Here is a 27,067-nt window from a genome sequence, read left to right as displayed (position 1 = left end):
TCAGTTGAGGAATTGCTATATTACCTTCAGTTTAAAACCAATTACAGACAGACAGACTTGTTTTCACCATAGCAGTTTTCACACAGTGCTTGATGTCAGTTTTTCTGTAAAAATTTTTAGCAAAACTTAATACTGGCATAAAATCTCTTCTTCAAATTGATAAATACTCAGCAAGGTAGAAGCTGAGATCAATTTCCCAGAAGCAGAGAAGGCAAGGGGAAAAGTATGTGATAAAGTATCCAACCTGGATCCAAAAAGCCAACAGGAAACAAAAGGTTTATCAGTTCCCAGTACACATCTCACTGTGCTTGAACTTGCACCAAGAAGTCTAAGAGCATGCCATCTCTGTGGTGCATTTTCCTTTCTTTAATAAATGGGGGAAACTAAAGGGGTAGACACTCTAGCTGGCTGTGGGTGCACAGCCTGTGAGACTAGCCTGGAGCTAGTCCAAAATCCACAAGTTCAACACAAGCTCTACAGACCTGCTCCTCTTGCCTTATCTTTCCTGCCAACAAGAAGGATATTTAGTATTGCCAAAATGCCACCTGTATAGCAGTACTCCCTGCTTGTGAGAGTATTTCTACCCCCTCTGGTTAACCTGATGTTGACAGTGTTACCCGTGCCACCATTGTCAACAGGCAACTTTGCACAAATACCTGTTGCAATCAGACTGCCTTTTCTTGAGCTACTAGTTGGCTTGATTACCCGGGAGCTTACAGTCTGGATAGCCTCACCCTTTGCAGTTTCCAAAAAGCCCCTGTGTTCCTTTGAGTTTATTGACAAGTTTTGCCAAGCCTCCAGTCACATTCTTCTATGTTTTTGGTTTCACTTCTGCCTATCCTTGCTTCTGCTGGGGCTGAAATTGTTGCCAAACCTCCCAGGTTTGCGTACTTCCCTCTTTGTACCATCCCAGTTAGAGAATGTTGTCGCATGGCAACACAATGCAAAGCATTCATTTAGTGACACAGAACAGTCCAGCTAAAGGCTATTTCAGCCACAAACGGGTTCATTTCTGTGGAGAAGAGTAGATAGAAAAAAGGGAAAATGTCCACAGATCCCACAATCCTTCTTTATTTGGAAGAATGGCTTTTAAATGAAGTCAAGCAGTATCTTGTTTTATCATTCATTTATTTAGCAAAGAAAGGAATGAATTCAAATACCCCACACAATGAACACATATTATTCCCTGATATCAAGATGCAGATTTGCTTGTGAACAATTTTAAATGGATCTGGTTTTTTTTACTATTGAAGTCATCTTGTACTGTGCATGGATTTGCGCAGAAGCAATACATTTTGGGCTCAATTCTGTAAACACATTAAAATAAGTAACTTGTTACATATATACCATTGATCTTGGTGTGGTTACTTATGTGATGAGTAAAATTATATCCAAGAGCCTAGCTTATGCCAACCTAGGCATGGAAATTACACTGCAAATTAGAAGCATCTCTCTCTAGGCTCACTGCAGTGTTGGTGGAGAGACACAAGCCCTCATCAGGATGTACTCTGCCCATCTAAGTATGTTTTCCTAGATGAGACACAGACAATGCTGGTGGCAGCTACAGTTAAAATTGGCCAGAGGCTTCAAGCAGAGCAAGATAAGCTTGGACCAAACTGTTTACAGAATTGATCTCATACAGCAAAGCCATTATGCATACAGTCAGCATTAGGAATGTGCTCATGTTGCGCCGATTTTATTAAAACTGGTCCCACATTTAAAGAAGTGAATATATTTATTCTATAATTATGAACAAAAAAATACTGAAGCATTTAATCCTATTAACATTTTACTTACATCTGGGACCTCTTACATTCTTTTCTGGTTTGAACAGCCATATGGTCTGATGCTCTGAGAAATTTCTTCACTAACATAAGTGCTTCAGTAGCTCCTGATTTGTATGCTGGACTGGTATTTTCCCAGAGTCTGGCGTGGATCTCAGGTAGAGCTAACTAAATGCACAGTACCCCACACCAATGTGAGACTTTAATCAGTACTGCTTAATAGCCTGGAAATCAAAGCCATTTAAGCCCCATTCTTTCTTCCCCTCTCTCATAAAATTTCTAATCCTAGTAAAAAATCTCTTGATTAGTTTTAGCCAAACCACACTGCTTCAACATCAGGTGACTGCAAACAGCTGGAAGAGCTTCTACATAGAGTAACTTAAAAAGGCCATAAAGATCATCAAATTCAAATCAACATCCAAGATATATCTGCAAGCATGGGAGTCAGTTTTCTAAACAACCGAGGAACATATGCTATGATTCAGAAAAATAAAAAATAAGCACAAAATGTGTACTCAGGCATAGCAGTACTTTGAGTTGGCCAATGAGTGTCTGTACTGTGCAGGATGGGACTGGCAGCCTTGCTTCCTTCTCCCTCCATGCAGCAGGGCTACATGGAAACAACTTTGAGAATTCTCATTTATCTGCCAAACTGTTTGCATTCAGACAGAGAAGCATTTTTAAATTTATGCAATCAGTGTAAGCATGGTTAGTAATAGTAACTAATGGCTTCAGAGGTAAATAATTATTTATCCAAAATAGATCACTTTATCCAAGTAAACAGATGGAAGATACTTAAGCATGGCATTTGATGAGCAAGAGACTAGATTTTCACTTTCAAAGGAAAAAAACCAATGATTTCAGAACCACATTTTATCCTTGAGAAAATTTGAGAGCTCTATTGGCTTAAACAAGGTTTGCACGAAATGCCCAGTAGTTTTTTTTTTTTTTTGACAGAAAAATAAGAGCTTTCAAGAAGAAATAGACATCTTTTAATAGGGGACTTGGCAGTGCTAGGTTAATTGTTGGACTTGATCTTGGACATCTTCCAACCTAAACAATTCTATGAAATCTGCTTTTTCAGCTTTGTAGCCTATTTTAGAAAAAATGCTAAATAAAGTCAGTTGAAAATTAATGGAGACTGCACTTTGCTTTGCTCCATGTACTAGAAAAAGCTGTACTAAACACAGAATTCAGAAGGTGAAAATACTGATAAAGGCAGTGCATTTGGGGTCCTTTAAAATTACCTAAGACACAAATATCTAAAGGCTTTAAAACTTGTTGTCTCACAACCTAGCTTGACAAGGAGATCTTGCCATCTAGTTTTTCTCATTTAAGTGCTGTGAAGTTTCCACGTTTACCCTGCTGCTTCAGATAGAATTTTGAATATATTTCTATTTGTGATATAGAACAACTAAATTTAGGAAGCTAAATCATGAAGAAAAATAATTACTTTCCTGACATGTTGGCATAGGAGCTGCTCAAAGATCTGGAACACCTGAAATACCCCTTTAGGAGAGGGAAGTGTGAGCAGACTGAGCATCTGCTAAATGGACTTCTAGCTATGATCATGCAGACTTAACCAAGGGTATTATTGACACCTATATAACACATATCTAACATATGTATTTATCCACAAAAAGAATGAAAAATAGATCTCTATAAAGTTAGGCACGCCTCAAACTACTCAGGAGTTCGGAAAAAGAAGATAATTTCAGTAATTTTAATTAAAAAAGGTAAAATAAAAATACATAGTTCAAATCTTTTAAAGGTATTGGTCTCAAAACTAATAGTCTAAATATAAAATCCAGAAGTTAGACTAATGTGCTCTTAATACAGGGGCAGAAAGGAACAATGTTGCTCATATGTGTGTATGTACATGTGCTGCTTTTTCTTGACAGTAGCAACAATATAGGTTTTATTTTATCTTATTTAAATATAAAATTTATCTTTTAGCATGAACACAGTAATTCAAATACCATATTGGTTATGACTTGGAGAGTTTTTCTTCCCTCTATTTCTTGCAAAGAAAATTTTCTCTTACTCACAGCAATCAATTTATTCCTGGAAAACCAAATCTAATGTACAGTAAAAAATCACAAATTATAGAGACCCAGCATAATTATACTTTCTGGAGATGAGGTGGTGTGAAGGCGAGGTGCTTTCATTTAGCTGAGTTAGTAACAGGGAGAACTATTCAGCTGGAAAAAAAAATAGGTGGCTGATCTTAATTACTTTCATAGATGGTAAATGTGTGTTCATTTTACTGCATAGCATTTTAAAGACCATTTTGAATTTTTTCATTTTTCTGTAGAACAGATTGGAAGCATAGTGCTACATTCAGATCTATCCCCATTCCAAAGTACAGTTCACTGCCATGAGTAGATACAGTATTTACCATTGCTAGGGAAGTGTTTATTGGTATTTTTATTTTTTTTTTCATATATAGTGGCGAATCATTATAATATATACATGTTTTTCTCTATTTGTCTATCATACCATAACCTAACTAGCAAGGGCTCTAAACAGAATGGTAGCATTTCCACTCTGCTTCTCCTTGCATACCTCCCTAGTATTCTAGCATGATGGTCTTTGCTTTTAGCAAAAAAATGAAAGCCCAGTCCTTTAATCCTTAATATTCACTTAATTTCTTCTCACTAGCTTCTGAGAATAGCAAATGCTTCCTTGCTACTATAAACTCTGTAAAATCTGACTCAAATCCCTGCAATTTTCTTTTTAGTTATACATATAAAATTTCAGATACAAAAATAAAAATGTCATGAATGTGGGTGAAAAGAGACAAGACAAAGAAAAATGGTACAAAACTTTGTGTTTTCTCATCTACCACTACAAAAGGAATTAAAACTGATAACTTAAAACTTAAATATGTACATCAATGAAATCGAACAAGATCATCACTTGAAACACCATAAGAATGTTCCTCTAGGGGCTGACTGATGCAGGTCAGACATGGCAGCAAGATGAGACAGCCCCTTGCAAACGTATTTATATTCTCTGAGCCAGCTTTGTTTGTTGGATACGTGCATATAAAGTAAAAGCTGGAAAGAAAAAAGCAGACCTATGATTATGCCTACATGCCCCCAAGAGCTAGAGATGGCACACAATACACAGTGCAGTTGTACTGCCCCGTGGCCAGCCTGGTGGCCACAGCCATCAGAGACAAGGGTGTCCCATGGGCACGCACCAGGGAGAGGAAGCCCGTGGAATGCCACAACAGATCCACATGCTGCAGCAAGGCCGGCTCGTTAAAGACACAGAGAAAAACCTCCCAGTGTGCCTCTCCCACCTGCCCTCCTCCCTCGGGCTCCCTTGGGACATGCCCCTTCTGCACCCTCGCAAAAATTAAACTGAGCAAGGTGAAGGCGTTGTGTGACTGGGCTCGGCTTGCAGCTGCAAAGCACTGACCCCGGAGGTGTCGGGTTAATTACAAGATTGTGTCCCTCGGTACAGCCTTAGTACCTCTCTGCACTCTGAGCAGCTGAACAGCAGCCTGAGTGATTTACAGACCAGGAAGATCAGCCTACAGAGCCCAGAGCTGCTGCAGAGGATCACTAAACCACCACATTTCTTCTTGTCATCCCCAGCACCTTGTGAGCTCTTTTTGGCAGTGTGAGCTTCAGGAGACTGCACAGAGGGCTAACAGCAAAGCTCCCTTTTTAAACCCCAAGGAAATAAAAGACAATGCCTAGAAAGAAAATTAGATTTGCACTCCTGGCCCAGATTTAAGGGGTAACATTATAATTTCTTTTTAAGACTCCGGAATGACTTAGTCACTTGTTAGAGAAATATGAGTGGAAATTTATGAAACTGAGCGAAGCAATGCAAGCCTCATGAGTGGTCCAGCAACACTGTGAGGCTACAGCTGCCCCTGACACTGAAGGCCAACCTTGCATTCTGCAAAGAAAACATCATGTCACAAACAGGCGGCTTGGGCTTTTGGCAGCAATGGGATTTGATGGCTTGGATCGTGCTTGAAATGTCTCTGAACTTCATCTCTGAAGCCTCAATCACATGAGCACTTGAGTAGCACAGGCCTTGGGACTGGGGAGTTACAGGAGGCCAGAAAATACACAAGCCCATTAGTATTCATCATAATTATTGAAATCTGTAAAATAGGTATTAGAATAAGTCTTTGCAGTAAGATGTGGATTGAAGTATTTGTTTCTCTCCTCTAGAATCAGGTTGTTTTTGTTGAATGCCTGAGAAGAAAAAGAGAAAAAAAGAAATCAGAAAATGAAAAGGACACAGGAAAGATAACCGCTAAGTGCTCTTTCATCAAGGCAGTTTTTGTGGCACATACCTGTGTATAGTAAGCCAGTCAGAAATGCATTGAGAAATACCTGTATATCTACAGAAACTTGGATTTGCAAGAAGTATCTTCTTATGTAATAACATTCCTACAGAAAGTAATTCTACTTCATAAAACCAGACATTTTCCCCTATAATATTACAGAACTAATTTTATGATTCTGTGAATATCTTTAATCATATATATGCAGTCCTTCCTATTAGGATGAGTCACTATCTTTTTACTGAATAAGTATTATTTTCTCTTTACTGTCTTAATTCCCTGATTTTCAAGTGTCAGAAATGTCTGAAGGCCTTAAAGCATAAAACCTGTTTTTTAAAAAAGTAATATGGGTATTTAGAATACTAATTTTCAAAGGAATGGCTTTTTTTGTTTCTGTAGCTATCTAGAGAGATGATGTGGAATATCAAAAAGCTTTAAATTAAGTTCATATTCCACTGCTGACTAGAAGATCCAGACTTTTCTTGCTGTTTTTAATAATTTTCATTAAAATGACTTTAATTAGAAAGAAAAATGCAGAAATTAAGAACTGGATTATCCAAGTAGGATTTAAGAAAAATCCTCATTTGCAAAAAAGCTTTGCAGATGCATGAATAAACTTTGTAATCTGCAGATACTGAACTAGGTATTTTCAAAATGCACATCCGTCCTTAATTTAATGGATCTGAAAAGCAGAGTTATTTTAAAAGGTCACAAAAAGAGAAGAGCAATTTGGGAATAATGATGAAATAGTATGGATATCATTATAGACTCTCAGTCCACCTGTACTGCTTTTTCACAGAGTAGTTTGGCTATAAACAGTAGCTGGGGGTCTGACCCAGAATATATTCACCAGGTACATCTCCCATACAGAGACATAGTGCAGGAAGATGAACAGTGCCCTTGAAACTGGATCATCAGAGCCAAAGGAATTTCTTCAGTGGATGCCATGGGAAATGGCTCTATTTACTTCTTGAACAAGCCACTAGGGAACACAATTAGGAAAAAAACCCTACAAAACAACTTGAGTGATTTGCTTTTTTCCCAGCAAAACCTGCTGTATAAATTATACACAGATGCAAAATCCAACTTCCTGGCTAACAGGGATTGACAAGTGAAAGGATCTGCAATTACAATACCTCAAGTGAAATCTGCTTTTGTCATTAACAATCAGCACAAGCTGAGCTGAAATGCCACTGTGGAAAAGCAGCAAGGAGAAATGTCGTCTAGGTGCACTGAGTAGCTCCCAGCTCTCTGCTCACCTTGATGGCCTCCACAGAGTCGTATTTGTCCAGTTTGTTGATGTGGTTGGTGATGCTGGTGTTGAGCGGAGCGGGTGACACCGGGTGGATGACGGTGGCGTCGTGGGACTGCTGCTGGTACCGCTGGCAGTAGGTGTAAACAAGCAGGGTGAGAAGGCACCCGAGGATTGAGCTGCTCAATCCTACTGCGATCATGTGGAACATGTTGAACTCTGCGGAGCGGAGAGAAGAAGGCAGTCTTAATTTTGAGGCAGCAGCAGTAAAAGCTTCAGCTCGGGGAAAAATGTAGACAAGTGTTTGATTCAAATAAGGATAAGGGAATTTTCATGTGTTTCCCTGAAACATCTCAATTGTGATAGTTTATTCCTACAGTAACAAATTCATTTTACCTCCCTGAAGGGACCATTATAAGAATCTTAGATACCCATACATCTCTTAAAGTAGAGATCATTGAAAGATGCTTAAATAAGTTCAGTACACAAATAAAAGAAAAATTAATTGCATTCCCTATGTTTGAATAGTTCATCAGGGGTTTTTTTCAGACTGTGTAACAGAGCCTTGTTATGTGTAAATTATGTATATAGTATACATAAATAGTTTTTTTCTTTCAGTGAACTACAGTATCACCTCCTCTGCTGTTATTACAGTTTTTTCTCTTATACACAGTGACTCGTGGCAGAACTGAAAAAATCCTGATATCACTGAACTCCATTCCTGCGTTCCATAAATGTTTTCCATATCCCTTTTACTGGATGCATATCCCAGAAGCAGCAGCAGATGTTTTTTCCATCTCTGCTTTAATTCTTGCTGGTTATCATTCCTTTTGTATCTTGGCCAGTTTGTTTCCTTCTCCAGCTCTTGGAACTTTATTTAAGAGGGAGTAAAGAAGAAATGGTAGCACTCTAGGGGGAAATGGGAAGTGGCGAGAGATAGACTCCTTGAATCTCAATACACCTTTAAGCAGGGCAGCCAGAGAGTGCAAAGTCAACACCTCAGAGCCCAGCACACTCCTGTCTGCTCTGTTCTTCACAGGCACAATGGCATCAGACCATGGGAAACCCTCTCCACCACGCAAGGATTAAAACTGAGAGGAAGCCCATTGCTGCATGAAACTGTAGGAGGGAACTTAAAGCACAATCATCCCCTGATGTTACTGAACAGAGAAACTAGATCAGATATGGAACCAGAAGGATTAGTTCAAAATAAACAAACTGGACTGCTTTCCATTGTTATTTTGAACAGGAGCTGTGCTTTTTCATTTACTTTAGGGGAGAAATACCACTGAGAAGCTCATATTGGAAATTTCATCTTAGCATGACTGAAAATTTGTTTGTTGTTGCCTAAATGTACAAATTAAGAATTTAAAACTGATTTACTGGTGCTAGTCTTTAAAACATCTCTTAGATATTTTTCACTGTGATACAGAAAAATGGGCCAGCACATGGGTCTCATTTTTTGTAAAATCTAAGGTTTACAAAACCTTTACATGCCTACTGGGTACCTAGAAACACAAACTAATATTTAGGTTACTCAGTTGACTGTGCCAATATATCAATCTATCAGTAAAATATCCTTCTACACCTTTATGAGGGCTTCCCAGTGCTGTAGAACTTGGCAAAATGTTTTCAGAGTACAACTGCTAATTAGCAAAAAAAATCAAATTATATTATCTTGGCTCCTGTAACAAGTTACCATATCTACAAGTACCCTTTCATAACCTCTGCTTTTTCATTGTCCTTTATTAGGTTAAAAATGCAGCTTATCTGTGCATGGAAGAATACTAGGACTGGCCAGAGCTATTACCATGATGCCACAGACTAAGCGTGATAGCTAAGAAAAAAGAGTTCATTTTCCTTCTTCTTTCTTCTTCTTCTTCTTATTGTTTTGTGGTTTTAAAAGTTTTTCCTTTCGAGATCTATTTTTCTAGCATAACGACTCTCTAGAATGGAACCTTTTATTTACTTTTCAGTTTTGTCTCTGAAAATGAAGCTGAAAATGAGTCCCAGATAGAGTCTGGGCTATTAAATTTGTTAGCAGGCTGTTTTTCTGTTGTTTTTTTTGGAGTCTAAAAGAGGTTTGTGCACTTGTTATCCTGAAAAAGGCGGAGCAACAAATTTACACATTTCAACCTTCTGATAACTAGATTATTATAGATATTTCCTTTTGAGTACAAGGGTGACTGCTACACTGGCAAAGAAGAAAATAAAAACATCCAATAATGCATGTTCTACTCTCAAAGGTCACCAATGACAGATGGATATTTAATGAGAAATCCTGTAGTAACTACATTTTTCTGTACAAGTAACTATTTTTTTCTGTACAAGTGTAAATAATGAGAATGCAGCATTTAGAAGGTAGAATATTACTAATAAGAGAGTGCAAAAGGTGAAACAAAATCAAAAAATGGAGACTCAACATTTCAGCATTTAACAGACATCTTGAGCTGCAAAGCTTACCGCCACATCGTTTCTCTTCTATGCTGCTGGATCGTGCCACAGATATTTCTAGAAAAACAAATAAACCACTTAGGCCAAGGAGAAAAAAATATTACAGAGAACTTCTAGTTAGATTAACACAGAAAGAATTTAAAAATTCGTTCTATTACATTCACTTCAATTAAAGGTAAAAAATATTTTTACTATGTGTTAGAATTAATAGAAAGGACCTATGACATCTTCAGGCTCCTTAGTTTCCCAAGCAAAAGCAACAACTTATTTTTAATTCTTGCTCAAAACATCCCTGGAATAAAAAGGATGAAATGTACATGGAAACATTCTTGTGGAGTTCAGGCTTGTGGAGAAAGAGTTGATTTACTGAAGTAAAATTAACTACAGTTTAATTACCTTACCTTCAAATGTGCTCATTACTTCCAGAAGTCACTTCTAGCACTAATGTGAAAAGTGGGAATTTATACATCTTCAAAAAAGACAACTGCTAATTTTGTAGGTCTCAATAGTAAACTAATTAAATGCAATTCCAGCCTGTATCCTTACCATTTTTACTTTGAAAATACAGGATAAAATCTGAAGGCAAACAAGCTTTTCCTCTCCTTAATTCCAGACCATGGTTTCCATGAAGGGAAGTTCTGCCTTACAAATCAGTCTTTTGAACCTCTCTGAAAGGGTCAAGGATAATTTGTATACAAGTGAGGTAGCTGACACCAGATTTCAAAAAAGGAGAATTTTAAGTTTTTTGATAGTGTCTTTCCAAGAAAAAAATGAAGTGAAGTAAAAGATACAGAAATGGGCTAGTGCTATGTGCCCAGTTCTTACAACAGAGGAAGGTTGCCACTTCTGCAGGGATTGGTCTTTTCAGCCAAGAGCTAGGGAGGAAACGTCTCAGTTAGAAGACCTGGATGAAAAAAGTGAGCCAAGTGAGCCGGAGAAAGCAAGCTTGATTCACTAAGGTGGGAGTAATGGCATGACCTTATCTGCTGTGTTACTGGTAATGTGAGGAGGGGCAGCAAACCAGAAGGGCAAGAGAAATGGTGGCTTGTTTCAGATTCTGTTTCAGAAAATGCCTTCCTTCCAAAACAAGATGTAGAGCTGATATTGGATTAAGCTGCAGATTCACAGAATGAGGATATTAATAGAGCTTCAAAAGTCTTAGAAAAGGGAAAATACAATGTGGGCATTTTTGCTTTCATACTGACATTTTTCACATTGGTTTTAGAGGAAAATACAATTTGGGAGTTAAAGCATTATGCACCATCCATAAAAACAGAGTTTAACTTTGCTGATGTCTTTGTTACATTGCACTATAGTTTACTGCACAGTCACTCAAAGAAAAGGATGCAGCACTGAATAAACACAGATACATTTCAAATGATACATTAAAATGTAAATTTTTCTGTCTGTGAAAAGAACCCTAGCTATTTTTAATGTACATAGGGAGAAAGTCAACTGTTAACAGCAGTGCATTGTGGCCATCCATACTGTTGTGTGGATTTAAATGACTCCTGCGATTTAAAAACAAAAGTACAGTCATGAGTTTCAACTAATACTATAGAATAATACATAATGTGACTATTCATTAGGTACTTAGCAGTCATGGGAGATAAGACTGGAGCCAAAGCTAATAGTATTTACCTTTCTGAGCAGTTATCCAGGTAAGGGACTGTCTGAAATGATTTCCAGACTTACAACCACAGCACCCATTTTGTACATGCAATCCACAAAACCCACAGCAATGTTTCTTTAATAATCCTAGTCCCAAAACCACTTAAAATAAAAAGCAAACTATTTCTGCTTGCTGTGTGTACTCATCCTCTGCTATGAAGTAGAATGGGACAGACCTGCAGAATGCTGCGACAGTGACTAATGAAGGCAGTGACGCTGGGTGCCATGGGACAGATTTTTATGTAGACACCAAGATACATGGTCTCTACACAGTAGACCAACATCCTTGTGCTAACTAAAGGCAAGCTCTGCTTCAGCTCACGGATCTGCACAGTGCAGTCTGGAACAGTGCTATGCCTCGCTCCTGAAACCTTGAGAGATTTCCCTAATCCTCCAAGGAGCTGGCTGATGTGGTCTCACCTGGTATGAAGTTGGAGTCCACCCCGCAGGCTCGGCTCTCCGTGGTGTTGCCCATGCACTGGCTGCCCACAGGGAACACGAGGATGCACTGCCGAGCGCGAGTCTGGAGGCCAGACGAGTCGCAGTCAGACCACTCGGACCACTCGGACCAGCTGTCTGCAACAGGCAGAGAGGGACACACATGCAGACACTGGGATTAAGGAGTTCAAGTGCCCTGAGCCAGAGAGAAATAGTTGTATTTCTGAGTTAGGACAGAAAGCTTCCTCCCCAGCCACCACCATCTAGCAGCTCCTTCATTCTGATAAAACAAAGGCAGTTTGGCTTTGGTAGAAGTCTCTGAAATGTGGGTGTGATGGTAAATTTGCCACAGACATCTCATGGTTTTGGCATCTACCATGGCCTTTGTGTGTGGAAGTGAGAAGCTGGAGGATTCTGTGGGGGTGACTGAAAGAGTGATAGCTGTGGAATTAATTCCAGTCTAGGTCATTAAGGTGAACAAATGCACTGCATTTTTTTATGTACCTGACCAGTAGCAATTAGAACTATAAGAGTATTCCATTCTGAAACAGGATGTGTATTTAACCCCAAAACAGAAGCATCTTTAAGATTTTATTAAAGTTTTCTTTTTTAGCTTTTCCTATTTCAGGTTCATTTCTTGGCTGTAGATTCTCATCCTCTTTTCCCCATTCAGTTTGTCACCTTCTATTTATTTTCTATATTTCTTCCTCTCCTCATGTAGCTTTGATTAAGATATTTTTATTTCATGCCTGTGTGATCTCAGATACTTTCCTTAAATGAAGTGAATTGATCTCATTCCCATGAGGTGGTGTGAGTTTACTGCACTCAGCATTCTTACAACCCAAGGCCAAGCCTTGCCTTCATAGGACTGTTCTGAGTTTGGCAAATGTAAGAAAGACAGAGCTCAGGTAAACTTCCTTTCTTCTGTCAGCCTTCCCACAGAGATAGGCTTTATGGTTTTGACATAGAATAAATAGAGTCCTACTATTCCAAACCAAACTTGTTTCTACTTCAAAATTTTAAGTGATTTTATGCCAATATGAAGCAAATTTAAAAAATCTCATTTTGGCTTAAATGAAAAACTGTGTATTTTCTTATTTTGATTCAAGTTAGATTGAAAAAACATTACAATTAGTGAATTAGTGAAGCTTTTCTACACTGTTAATCAGGTGGAAAGCCAAGGAAGTTTTACAGTCTTTGGGGCCCCTTCCAATATCTTGTATAATTCCAGAATACAAGGATCACATTTACTTATTACTTTCCCCTTGTTCACACAGGAAATAAGTTAAAACTCTCAGTCATCTAAAATATAACAGACTGCAGCAGAAATACTTGAGACTGCAGTCTTGAAAAATGTCAAGCAATAGCTGTTGTTTATTAAATAGATTTACCTAGCAGGTCAGGTAGGAACTAGGATATTGATAGTTAATGAACCATTAGTAACTGTCTTGATGAGGCCTTCTTTGAACAACAGGACAAATATCTTGATACAATCAGCTTGTAAGATCTTGTTATTGTGAGCAGCAGAAATACTCAGCTCTGTCCTTTGGCTTTTCTGTTCCCTGTGAAAGGTTCTGGGAGGGGCTCATTTGCAGAGTGGGTACCAGGAGCACAGAGGCAGATGCCAAAATGTAGTTCAATCCTAATTCAGGGGGGTAGAGGAGCTGAGGTGGGAGTCAAGCAAATGGACTGGCTTCTTTCTGCTTTCCTGCTTAGTGTGGCACATCCAGGGGCTGCTGTTATCACCTCCAGTGCCAGCTGCTAGATTTAAGTAAAATAAGTATATGGATCTTTACCCTAAATATTTAGTAACAATAAAGCCCTGCTCATTCAAGCTCAAAGGAATGTTGCCCATTACAAATCTTAGCCCTGTTCGCACTGTTGCTAGAGAGCATGCTTAAGCCAGAGCCAAGATTTTTGTCCAGTCCTGGTATAATTGGGATATATGCAGCAGGTGCCAAAATAGTTGTGGGAATCCTAAATGCATTTTGTTGGCTGGTGCACTCTGCAGCCCCATCTTGTCCAATGCGCTTTTGGCTTGCCAGATCCTTTGCTGAAGGAGCTACATCCCATGATGAAATAGGAACATCAGAGTACACAGGGATCATGCTAAGTCATAAATGAGTGATTGGGCAAGGTTACTGTTCTGTCCTGCTCCTTAGGAGACCCATAAAGAAACTGAGTCCTGCAGTGCATCAGACACTACAGGACAGGTAGTCTGGGTCTGGTGCTGAGCTGATCAGCTTCATCTGGCACACAGAATCAGAGGAGGAGAGAGAGGGAGGACATCAGTGTAAGCATGAAACAGAGGGTCACCCCTGCAATGGTGGGTCCTCACACCAAACCTGTGGTTTGAAGAGGTAGTTGGGAGCTCAGAGAGCTGCAGAGGAGTAAAACACCTGAGACTAACAGATGCATGACTTCAAATTGTCAGATGTGCCATCCCTGGGAAGATGATCCCACAGCTTTTGCATTATTTTGTACTGACTCAGCTATCTTGCCTCAGTCCTTTGATATCTTCAAAGTATCTGAGGCTCTCTTGCCCCTCAGTCAGGCTCCTGAACTTGCTCCTCAGTTCTGTGCACAAGTCATGAGAATGTAAAAGAGAAGGTCAACTGGAGAGGTGTTTAACTTGCTGAACTGCTTTTCACCTCTAACATGGCAAGGCTTAATCATGACATGTCACATCTTCTTCCTACAGACTCTTGGCTGGCCTTTGACACCACGTTAAGATAAAGCAATTCCTAAGAGATCCCTTGGTGAAGGCAGCACTGCACAAAGATCAGATTAATCAATGTAACATTTAAATCTCTTTCATGCAGTATTACACCACCATTTCTAAATGCTCAGCTGCTTTGTCCATTGTTTGTATGTGCAAGTTACCAATCCAAGGACAGAAAGTATTTTCACCTCTTAGAAAAGCAGTAAATACTTAAGGCATAAAATACTGTTTTATGCAACATATTGCAGACACATTGCAATGGGTTACACTTACTGATAATTAGCCACTATTGATCAATACTGCAGTGCTTCCTTTCATATTGCTGTGATTGCATTTGAGTAAATTAAAACTACAAACTCAGTGATAGAGCTTTTGAAAGGAAAGATGAAAAACTGATGTGTTTTACAGACACAAGCCTGTTATTTTTTTTTAAGTGCATACTTGAATACTTTCAGTTGGATTTTCCATTAAATCTCTACATCCTCAACAAATCCTTAGTATCAGGATTCCAGAAAGTTTCATTTGCTGCTAGTTTTGTTTGGAAAAAGAAAAGGAGTATTTCAAATGCCAAAAAATCTTCGCTCTTTTCACAACTTAAGAAATGTTATAAATCATTTCCATTTTTTGCATATTCATTTCTGTGCTGGATGGTTGTTCTTAGATTCCAAGTGTCATTACTATTCTCTTACACTGAGCATGTCACTCAAGCAGTGAATGTCAGCAATGGTGTTTTCAGATCTGCATAAGGACAAACCACTCTTTCCTGGGTCCTTACCCCAAGAAAATGGCTCTGCAGGTGTTCAAGTATCTGTCCAACTTGATCTATGAAGCACTGTGGTTATTTTTGACCCATACCCATGTGAAATAAGAGCAGTAAAAAGCAGTTGTGAAATCTATATTGTAAACATGAGGCAAGGGCCATGCTCACAGCTAGTGGATGACTGCTGTTTCAAAAACCTACGGCAAATTTTCAGTGAGATTGAAGTATCAATAAAACATTACAGAATGTGAAAAATACATTTTAAGCTTCTGAAATGTTATTGTTTTATATGAGTTTCCACTTTCTTGAACTAAGATGAATGAAACCAACCTCCTCCTGAATTCTGCATCTGCTCCAAAATTTGGGTCACAAGCAGGTCAAGATGAGATGAAGGCATTATTTATGAATGTTTGCAAACTGTCATTTATAGGAGAATGGTGGTAGAAAATAAATGCACAACAAGAGAAATAGCTGCAATACTAGCACAATGAGCACTCCAGCTCTGACCTTTCAAAGATGCCTTAAAGGATTTCAAGGCAGCTGTGAGACTTCTGCATACAAATGTACAATATTTGTCTCAAAAAATCAAATAATCAACTGATTTCTATGCTTGGCCTTTTTTTTTAAACCCAATTGGAGTTTTTTTTAAACCATCTGCTTTAATTTTGACAAAGTAGGTACTTTTATTCTGCTGGAAGATATGTAGTGCCTAGAGAAGGAAAGAATCGTAAGAAGTAATATGATGCATTCAAAGTCTGCCATACAAGGGCTTTTGCCTTCACTTGCATAGCCTCATCACATGAGCAGAAAACTTTTGCTATAAAGTCTAGGAGCTCTAAGTGAAACAAGTAATACAGTGTGGCATCAGAGCTCCTTCTTTTCTTTTGCTGTTGCCTGTAATCCTCTAATCAGCAATAAATGAAAGTTATTTTAATAACAATAACAATAAATGAAAGTGATTTTAATCTCAATTTCTCACTTAAATTTAAATTTAAAAAATTAGTTTCTTTTAAGATGAGTCAAAAGGCAGAGTCAAAGTTACAGAAATAGATATGGTCCATAATATCATACAACTAGCAGGAGTGCTGAGACATTTCATCTACTAAGCACTCCATTGTCATTTAAAAAGATCAGGTCTTTGTTCCTTAACATTAAAAGTTGAAGAAGGAGTTTTACAAAGACCATGAAAGTTTTCTTTGTGTTTTATATTAAAACAGGGCAAATATTATCTACTTAAAGGACCTGATATCACCTGATGCGATGACACATGTTGAATATTAACCTTAGGAATTTGCTTGCTGTGAATGTTTGGTGTTGTAACAAAAGCACTTCTTTGTGATATTTTTACTAAAAGTCTCATTTTAATGGGATGAGGTCCATTTCAAATATTATACAATTTTACTTAATCCAGATTCAGATATAGCAACTTAGATTTTAATTTTTAAAGAGGGAGGAAGGAGGTAGTCTCCTGTAGAACGTATTCTGCTAGTACTTGATTTACTGTAGCATTGTAGCATTGTAGCATGTAAGGGCTGATTGTGCACTTAATAAGGGAGAGAAATTATTTGCTCCTGAATAATAGATCAAGGGCAATATGTTGCCTGAGTGGGAATGCCTTATTCTGTGGCACACAAAGACCAAAGATGGATGGGTACCTGGACATGGCTGTGTGTTGCAGAGTGCTTCCTCCGTGTGCAGGCCAAGGCAGATGTCCCCTCCGTACGCTGGGGCTGGGTTTGTGCACGAGCGGGTTCTCATGTAATGCCCTCCTCCACACGTGGCTGAGCACTTTGACCAGGACGACCAGCAAGACCAGCCTCCATCCACTGAAAAGACAAAGAATACTGTATTTTTCCAAGCTGATGCGAGACATGACATAATCCAGCTCATCTTTGTCATATTCTGTGGATCTAATTCATGGCCTAGTGAACTTACTGGATATTTTTAGCTGTCACTGAACATAGTTCCCACAAATTTAATCACAATGCAATTTAATTTAAAAAGGCCCTGGTATGCTGGAAAAGTCTAACAAAATTACCCATACATAAAAGACACTTTTAGGGGGTATCATAATATCTTTAAGGGCAAAAATCTTGATTTTTCTTTTCTCAGTTTTGAGGAAACAAAATACCAAAGCTTGTTTAGCAGAAATATCATAAGCTCAGAATAGTTTTTTGTTGATACGAATAAAACCTAGTGAAATGATAGCAACAGAAGGATGGAGGAATTCAGAATTTGTTTCTCAACACAGGTGGATTGCCTTAACCCTACAACCCATTTCAAATGACCTAACACAGTTGTAGGATTTGATGGGCCAATATAATCTTACAGTCTTAACACAGCTCTACCACAGATGTCAGAAGTAGAACAATGGCAGAAGCTTAAGAAAGCAACACACATTGACAAAAAGGAGTTGCCATTTTAAGTTTCCAAAACAAGTTTTTGAAGAATAAATATTATCATTTACCTTCTCCTCCCCACCTTCTTTTGCGTTTACTTATTCAAGTATGTCAAACTATTCTCCAGTCAAGATTTTACAACATTCTTCTGAAATGTAGCCTGGATTTCATGGGAGACTCATTTGTCATATGGTTTATGACACATGGCCACTAGACAAGATTTAAATGAAAGTTCATTTCATTGCCTGCACCAGTCTGGCTCCTTTGAGCCCCTCTTCTTACAGCTACTGCTTCAGGATGTGTTTCAGGTATTTAGAGCCACATTGCAGCCCGTCTGCCAAAGACTTCGTATGTGTAGCCACGTGACAAAGTCAGATGTACCTCTCCCAGGGAAGTCGTATTTTCTTCATTCATCTTCTTACAAAACCCTAAACTTTCAAAATTTTCATATCCTACAAAAAAGATTAATTTCTTTTCAAACCGTTTTTTAAAGCATTACCATTTGAATTCTTACAGAAGTAAGTTGTTTACCATGTCTTTTTGATCTTCTCTGTTCAATTAATGATAGTTTCAATTTCAATGGATAGTTTCTACTGGTTTACTGAAATGTTATTCCATTATTATCTCTTACCATAAAAAAAAGGTTACAAATCTTTAAAAAATTAGCTTACAGAGAAAATATCTATTTGGTATTTGCATTTAAATTCTCTCTTAGATGGAGATATAGAACATTTTAAAAAAATACTCCTTTTGGCTTCGCAGGATTGCACATCACAAATGCACTTGGTGAGCTGAGTAAAATGACTTCTATGTAAAGTCTTCAACAGTGAGAAAATGAGCTAGGAGAATTTTGATATTAAAAGCTATATATGCATTTTAAATGTAATTTCAGATAGAATACAGCTTCAGGTTCTCAACTGATAATCAAACAGATAATTCCTTATTGCATACCAAAGACTACTTACTAATCCTGTAACTGAAGTTGTTGAATATACTGCATTTTATTCCCAGCATTGTTTATTTGCAACATCATCCTAAACATCAAGAAAGCATGGACTTGGAACTTCCTTGCTAAGAACTGTAGTCATGAAAACTCTTGCAACTAATTTATCTGGATTCTGAAGTTTGATTTGACAGACAGGATTTCCATAATCTGGTACTATATTCTAAGTAAGCAATTTAAATAAATTATTTCCATTATTAAGGAATTCAATGATTGCTACATCATACAACAAATCATCATGCATGAGAGAGTTTTATACCACCTATCATAAATAAATACTGTATCTTGGTAGAGTATCTGACTTGTTCTCTTACTTAGATTTTTCTTATTCATACTTTTCACTGGAAAACAAATATGTCTTTTTGCCTGAGATAACTCTATTAATGCAGTATTATGCAAACTCATATCAAAGAAAGCCATAGGTTATTTGTCTTCAATGCAGATGAAATATTCTGTGCAATTTTATAACAATTTCAAGACACAGCATCTTTTATTCAGAACTTGCCTCGTTTTTCTGTTTTTGTAAATTACGCCAAATAAAAGCAGAAGCTGTTACTCAAGCTATTTATTTCATATGACATAAAGGTTTTACCTTTCTAGATACTCTCTTTTTTATTCTTTTTTTTTTAATGCGATCTTTGACTAGCTCAAATGAATGATCAGAGGCAAGTCTGCTGCAGCATACAGACCCTCATGAAACAGAATTGATTCTGCCTGAGATTAACTATACAGAACATAAATTGTCTGCAAATATTGCCAGTGCATTGTTTGCTTTAATGGAGACAGTGACCCCCAACACTTCCCTACTTATTTTTCAATGGACCAGAGTGAGAATTCCAAATGCACCTGCATTTGAAATTACCATCGATCTACAGGTGGCCGAGAAGGCAGAGACCGATGTGACACCCAGGAACGTCACCATGTTCCACAACTGCAGTGATCATGGCTGTACTATTGGGCTTCAGATGCAGTGGGAGAAGTGGGTCTGGGGAAGGTGGCATGGGACAAATATAACAGACAATGTTAGATTTGATCCTAGTTGAGCTGGATAGTGCAATTATATCTAGTTTTGGTTTTTGTTAGTAACTATTTACTGACAGGCTGCCTCTAAGCTTTCAAGGACTATTGTAACTACCTCTTGTATCTGTCCCCAGAACTTTTTCTTTTCAGCAATAGAGGATAATAAGGCATCATCATGGTTAAATAAGATCAAAGGAGTGGGTATTTACTGCTTGAGTTTTTACAAGACCTAAATAGAGCTCTGTGGTTTCTTTCATCTTTCTTTAAGTTGCTTAGCAACACAGCACCATCTGGGATTTTTTTTCCTTTTTTTCCTTTTGTCATGGAGCCCTTAATGTTATTTCTGCCTCTTATAGGAGGAAAAATACACAGCAGCAAGGAAAGTTCCAGTCACTACAGTTTCTTTACATAACCATTTTGTAGAGATGTTGGACAAAAGAAAGTCATTAAAGTAGTTGCACAATGAAAGATTTAGAGAGTCTTTACATTTTCTGACAATTGCTGAGGTTGGTCCCTTTATGAAGAAGGTAATTTTTAGCTAGGAGTGCGCTATCAAACAGTGCACTTTCCTTTAGAGCAAAGCAAACTACTTTTTGCCTGCTGGTTGTTGCTGAGATTAATAAGTATTTCTTCACTGCAATGAAAAAAAACCCACACCATAGGGAAGAGGATGTGCCAGGAAGAAACCGTGTACAGAAATGGGATCTCCTGAGGACACGACAAAGCATCCACACAACTGGATAATTTCCAAGGGACAATAAAGTAAACTGGATAAACTTGTAAAAGTTTGGGTTTTACAAGGAAGTCTGGGCAGACACACTGACCTCACCTGCTTTCATGAGAACACAGACAGAATTGCAGGCTCCTTTATAAGCTGTCTGCATGCTGGGCAGCCTACTGCTCCCTTCCAGACACCTGGGGACTATCCCATTCCACACCACTTAGTCTACTGCTTTTTCCCAGTCCTGTGGGATACTGCTGCATGATTCAGGATGGGAAAGGAGCAATTTTTACATCATAGTTTACAAAGGCAAAGTCTTATTTCTGTAATACCTTTTAGTCATAAAAGCAATGTTGGATGAAACAGTCAAAATAGTTCAATGCAGAAACACAAGGTAAACAAATGGTTCTAAGAAAAGAACAATAACAAAATCTAAGGGTCTACTTGGATTTAAACCTGTAACTGAGACTTTTAAATCAGAAAACCAACTGCTGTTTCAAAGATCAGCTAATCCCTCTTCTTGCTGGCTACAGAAGCAGCCCAGATCAGTGCACGTTATGAGAGGGGCTTCAGCTTCCATTTACTGGAGTAATTTTTTTTCCTTCTGATTTATGAAGCTACTGCAGGATAAATTCTATTCTTTTAAATACATTCTTGTTTCCTTGTGGCCAAGTGTGAGTTCAAAGAAAAAATAATCGGAGGAAATGAAAACAATAAGGAAGAAGAAAAAAAAAACCCAACAAAAAGCAACTGGCTTTAGGGGATGCATAAATAACTTAAATAGTCTTTCACGGATTTTTGTATATCTGAAACTCATTATTGTTATTAGCAAGTTTAGTGACATTTGAATTTATTCAGATCTTCTCAGCTAAAAAGTCACAACTGAACTAAACTAGAACTGCTATAATAAAAATCTGAAATTTGTAAAATCGCAAAATATTTTCATGAAGTATCAGAATTTCAAATCTAAGAAATTTCCTTAGATTTGAAATGTCCTTTCCCTCTGATCCTCCACCATGCCCTGAGGAGAAGAGAGAACAGGAACTCCTGTAGCTCATGCTACTCAGTGGTGCTCACACAGCTCTGCTTTAAATGTCCCATTAAGGCACATCCCCATGTCCCTATGCAAAGGAATATAAGAGAAGGCAGTAAGAAACAAAAAAAACCAAAATGAAGAAAAGTTGTCTTTTTCTACAGAGATAACTGAAGAGATGTGCAATACTATGAACTAGGACAGTGTTCTTAAGGTCCTTTAGGTTGTATCATTGCCAGGCAAACAGATCTTATAGTCAGCAAATTCCTGTAATTTTTGTAGATTTGCAGAATTTATCATTCAAACAACACTTCTCTTCATCATCTATTTCTCTTCATAATGTAAATATCTTGCAAATTCCCCAAGGACAACAAAATCTTGATATGACTGATTTTAGATTCATTATTGACTGCAGATTAGTAACTCTAAGAAAACAGAAATGTCAGTGAGCATTCACAGTTATTGAGCCTGTTCAGTTCAGTTCTTGCCAGCTTAATGCTATTCACATCTCTGAGACATAAAAAAAGAGCTGAGGCACAGGTTCAAAGCATAATTCGCTAGTGCAAAACAATTGTTCAAATTCTCCTGCCCCTCAAAGTAGCTTACCCAGATGGAAACAGTACTTTATGAACATGCCTTTACACTACTCTGGCTCACAAACTATTTCTGCAGCTGATTTGGGAGAGTGATAGTTAGTTGAAGACAAAATTATATGAGGGATCATTCTAAAACTTGAACAATACAGTAAAAACATCTTCCAGGACCGGGGTACAATTTCTGGCAATTTTCTGGCACTGTTCAATTTACTATTTATATATTCAGCCTTCAAATACTATGAGCAAAAGCCCCAGTGACTGCTACCAATCTGCCCATCAGCGGACCATTTACTACTGCAGAAACAATTTCAGTTGCTCCCCTGCAGGCCTAAAAAAGGTTTAATAGAACTTGCTGAAGGCCGAGTCTAGATCACTTCAGTAATTTTTTGAAGTTCTGGGATCCTGCATTTAACTATCAATTTCTGTTTATTAATATATTAATAAGTATATTTAAGATGATGCAAGGGTTGCAAGACAGTTACCAGACAAGACAGCCTTGTACATTTTGATTGCTTCATGGGCTTTTTCACTGTGTTAGTCCTTCAGAGCACTTAGTATCTCTCAGGATGACACTGAGCCCAGATTAATTCATTGAGAAGCATTAAGCCTACTGACTTTCAGCATGACTTAAAACGCTGCTCAGTGATATTTCCCTATCACTCCCCTTTGTCAGCACTTTACATCATGAGAGGTTGATCCTGCCTGCAATAAGCAGAAGAGGAAGCAAAGCAGAATTGAGCTTGCAGTGGCAGGAAGGGTGCTCTACGGCTTCCATCACACCTCAGCCAGAATATTTCTAGAAGGGTAATGGCTGGGATGGATTGTTTCTAAAGGGTTCTGTGCCAGAAGGGAGCAGATGAAGCTGTCCTTACCCTGGAAGAGCTCAGGAAAATCTTAGCATCAAATTCTTTATTGCAATTTTAATTCTAGTACTATGGAAAATACTTTCAGGTCAAGGTCAGAACAAAATGCACTCACATTCCTTAGCCTTTCTATCTCTTCAATTAAAAATTAAGAGAATTCAAATTTATTGGTGGGCTTCTCCAGTAAGAATTTATTTCCTTCCTACAATGTCTAATGTATGGGTAAGCCTTATTCTGCAATAATATTTTACTCTGCCATGTCTCAAAAAATCAATTACATCTAGTGCTTGCAAAATTTTCCTTTCAGATTTATCTGAGATCTGATCTAGTCTCCTATGTTTTTTCTTAATTACTAGCAAACAGTAATTCTGTGGCTGAGGAACTTTGTGATTCCTTCTTACAGGCTATGATACATCTAATACTTCATTCTCTACATCTTTATTCAAATTTGCTTTGCACTGAAAAGAAAAATAAAACTTGTCTCTAAATAAAATTATTAGATAGATTAGGGCACTGCTTCTCTCTTTAGAAAGGCCCACCACACTTTACATCAACTGATCTTTTAAAATATTTTCAAATTCAAAGCGCAGTTTTAACTTCTGCTTTAAAATTATGTTTTTTACTCCAGGATATTGTCTATCTCATAAACAACTAGGGCCTCTACAACAAAGTTATTAGGTGTTTTTTACTGGTTAAAAAAAATTCTTTCAGAAAATGAACTAGCAGTGAATAGCTGCAGAGCTTAATAAAAATGCCACTTCTGAAAACTTTTGACTAATTTAAACTTTAAAAAACTCCCCAAAAATTCAAGACAGCATTTAATTTGAAAACCAACAGCAAGGGCTGAATAATAAATCTCGTCTAGTATTATAGACAATCTGTGTCCATTTAATGAATGCATTTCAGTTACTACAGTATGGTGGTACAATCAGGATCTCAGAGCTTGTGAGCAGAGCTGGTACCTTGCACCACACCACTCACGTGCTTCAGAGGAGGCTGAGGGCAGTGTCCCATGGGGAGACTCCCTTCGCAAGGGAAGCAGGAGCCAGTGAGGAGTTGCTATGTTTTAGGTTGCTTCACCTACTGCATACATCCCTGGGAAGGTTTGCACACGTTGGTACAATGGTCTTCTAAATCTTTGATTTAATGAATTACTGCCAAACTACTTGAACAGTGCAGTTACATGAAACAGAATCATTTATCATGTCATTATCCCAGAAAAGCAAGGCATTATGATTCCAGTCTGGGCACTAATGAATCAGATCATGCACTAGGGCTATGCCCACATGGAGAAGACTTGGACCACAATTTCCTAATTCTCTGAAAAAATTTTGGCTCTCTGTTGGTTCCCTTCCACTTCTCTCCAATAGAGCTTAGTGTAGAAAACATGGACACCCTTCACTGGTCATGCCTCATGCCTCTGAAAGAAGCTTCACCTCTTCCCTTGATCTCCTTAGATGTTCACACTCACAGCCAGAGAAACTAGAAAATGAGCAACTGTAGCTACATTTCTCCTTGGATACAGCAAGAAAATTGCAGCAGAAAGCACTGGCTGATTATGCCCAAGTGCCTCTTCTAGAACTTCAATGGCTCAATGGGTGGTTCCCCAGATCAAAACAGGGATCCTCAATAGAAATTCCCCATGGATATGCCCCAGCAGAAGCAGAGCTGGGAGCTTGAGTGCCTCAGGGCATTCAAGTTTTCCAACAATCCTACCGTTCCTGCTAGCAATAAAACTGCAGAGAAATTTGCTTTCAGCGAACAGCCAGAATATTCACAGAGCTGCTGGGTTTGTAGGCTGTGTGCCAAAACATATTGCTCAGGTTCAATTCAAGATGGAAACCTGTTTTTCAAGGAACTGTGTCTTCCCGAGAGGGAAGTGTTTTTTGCACAGATCTTTGGCTTAAATTCTGATGCAAGGAATGGACAGTGACTGTTAGAGGGCTTTAAAAGCTTAGGGAAAGATTTTTCCAATCTGCAAAAAGACTGGAAAAAATGATTTTAAAAATTATTAAAAAATATTATTTAAAAAAATATGTATCTAATGTATCCATTATCTCAGGAATACAGTTTTAATTTGAAACCATATATGTATATGCTAATACTCATATATGCTTTAAAATAGAGGTACACATACATAGTATGTATATTGCCATAGAATTTCTTCAGGTCTGCACTTGAATAAATGACAAAATCTTCAAGTCTTCAATAAGAAAATATGAAGCACTGCTATGCATAATTAATACAATTAAAGATGTATGAAAGCTTATTTCTAAATTTATTTGTTGCTGCTGGAAAGAACTGAGTCATTCAGTCTTTTTTTCTTCCTCTCTATTGTTTCTTACCTTGTACTCTCTCTTCCGAAACCAACAGCACCTTCTTTTCTTCATGTGTTCTCCTATATCTTTCCCCTTTCTTTTCCCACAAAGCCTCTCCAAAGCTCAAAAACCTTTCAGTTTGAATGTTTGTTTTATGAAGGGTGAGATGTGACTGAAACCAGGATTTTTTTTTCCCCTTAGGTTGGAGATGGAACAATGATTTTTAATCCAAAGTAGTTTCTTGTAAACATATATTCTACTTGTAATCCCTTTCATAGAATAATAAAACAGCTTTAAGTTAAGGAGAAACTCAAGATTCCAAGAACAATCTTTATAGACTGCTTGAATAACCATCTAATTCGGTGATCAGTTGTGAACCTTATTTGCTGGCAACTCTACACTTAAAAGCTAACACAGATTTAATGCCAGCAACCACTGTGATGAAAATAGTATTTTAGTTTAAATAAAGACTAGGCCAGATTTCAAGTCTTGCCAGAATTCTTATGTCTTTTATTTTCCTATAAGTTTACATATTATATATTTAGAGTCAGTCTCACAAGTGAAAAAAGATATAGCTATTAATACTCTTGATGATAAATTTATTGACATAACATAGGAATATTACCCAAATCCACTCACATTATAAAGGTAAATTTGAGCTGTAATTGATTCAAGAACCAAAACAAACCCAAAACTCACCAACTGAAATAGGAAAAAAACACAAAATCAAACCAAATACAGAAGATATAAATTTGAGGATGAGCTATTTTGTTTTAACTCCTTCCATTTCATTTGAAACTTACCTGGGCAAGGCAAGATGTTGCATTCCTGGTACTCCAGAGATGGGCCAAGGCAAGGAAGTCCCCCATACTTGGGCTCAGGATTGCTGCAGACCCGTTTGCGATTCCGGATACCTCTACTGCAGTCACGACTGCACTGAGACCACGGAGACCAGGGTGACCAGGCACCATTGATGGTATGAGCAGAGTATCTTCCAGAACGCAGGAAGTCCCCTGACAATCCTAATAAGAAAAGGGTCAAAAAAGTAATACTGAATTAAAATGGTGTCTCATCCCAAAACAACCTTTTCCTCTTCAAATGTACTCCTAGGCTTCTAATAGTAAATAATATGAAGAGAAGGGTCCTGTCCTTTAGCCTCACAATCCAAACCCTAGTTTCATCTTAAGAATCTTTTCTTCAACAGAAATTTCACAATCACTTACACAGAACTCAAGTGAAGAGTTGGATCCAACACTTCCGTTAAAGCTTCATGGCCACAATGACTGAACTAGACAATTTACTCCACCAAAGAATGATAAAAATTATCTCTCTCTTGCACAGGAATTACCATCAGAAAATCTCCAAATATATTACATAGATATAATTGCCTCTGTTTCACAGGAAGAAGGTGACAAAGGAGACAGGCTTGAGCTTCCTGTGACCACTCATCGAGCCAGCTCCCCTGGTCCTCCTGCAGGGCTCTGCTTACTTAATCCACCCAGCCTCCACTGCTGCTGGCTGTGCACAGAGGCTCATGGGTATCCCATGCATATTCAGAGTTTAGATAGTGTCCACTAATAATTCCACAAAGTCTAGCAAAACTACCCTTTTGTGAAAAGCAATGTTTTGCCAATTTAAAAATCAGTTTATTTTCCACTGAGTTGAAGTGTTCTAAGCCACATATCAGCTATGAAAACCAGCTATGGTATCAGCTATGAAAA

The 27,067-nt window shown here is 38.0% G+C and overlaps 1 protein-coding gene across 5 annotated transcripts in view; it reads right to left on the bottom strand.

The window, feature by feature from the left end:
- Positions 1 to 1,055: 1,055 nt before the first annotated feature.
- The window catches only part of SEMA5A (semaphorin 5A), a 403,052-nt gene continuing 377,040 nt past the window's right edge, over positions 1,056 to 27,067 (bottom strand). For all 5 annotated transcript variants that reach the window (XM_059472240.1, XM_059472411.1, XM_059472324.1 and 2 more), the window contains 6 exons: positions 26,150 to 26,368; positions 17,049 to 17,219; positions 11,894 to 12,049; positions 9,812 to 9,859; positions 7,356 to 7,567; positions 1,056 to 6,004 (listed from right to left, as the gene is read on the bottom strand). In XM_059472240.1, the coding sequence (XP_059328223.1) occupies positions 5,885 to 6,004; positions 7,356 to 7,567; positions 9,812 to 9,859; positions 11,894 to 12,049; positions 17,049 to 17,219; positions 26,150 to 26,368 (926 nt within the window). In that variant the 3' untranslated portion in view covers positions 1,056 to 5,884. The remainder of the gene's footprint in view (positions 6,005 to 7,355; positions 7,568 to 9,811; positions 9,860 to 11,893; positions 12,050 to 17,048; positions 17,220 to 26,149; positions 26,369 to 27,067) is intronic.

Source organism: Ammospiza nelsoni, chromosome 1 (assembly GCF_027579445.1).
Source record: "Ammospiza nelsoni isolate bAmmNel1 chromosome 1, bAmmNel1.pri, whole genome shotgun sequence".
NCBI lineage: Eukaryota > Metazoa > Chordata > Aves > Passeriformes > Passerellidae > Ammospiza > Ammospiza nelsoni.
The sequence above is the reverse complement of the archived record's forward strand: the minus strand, read 5'-3'. Positions and strand labels throughout refer to the sequence as shown.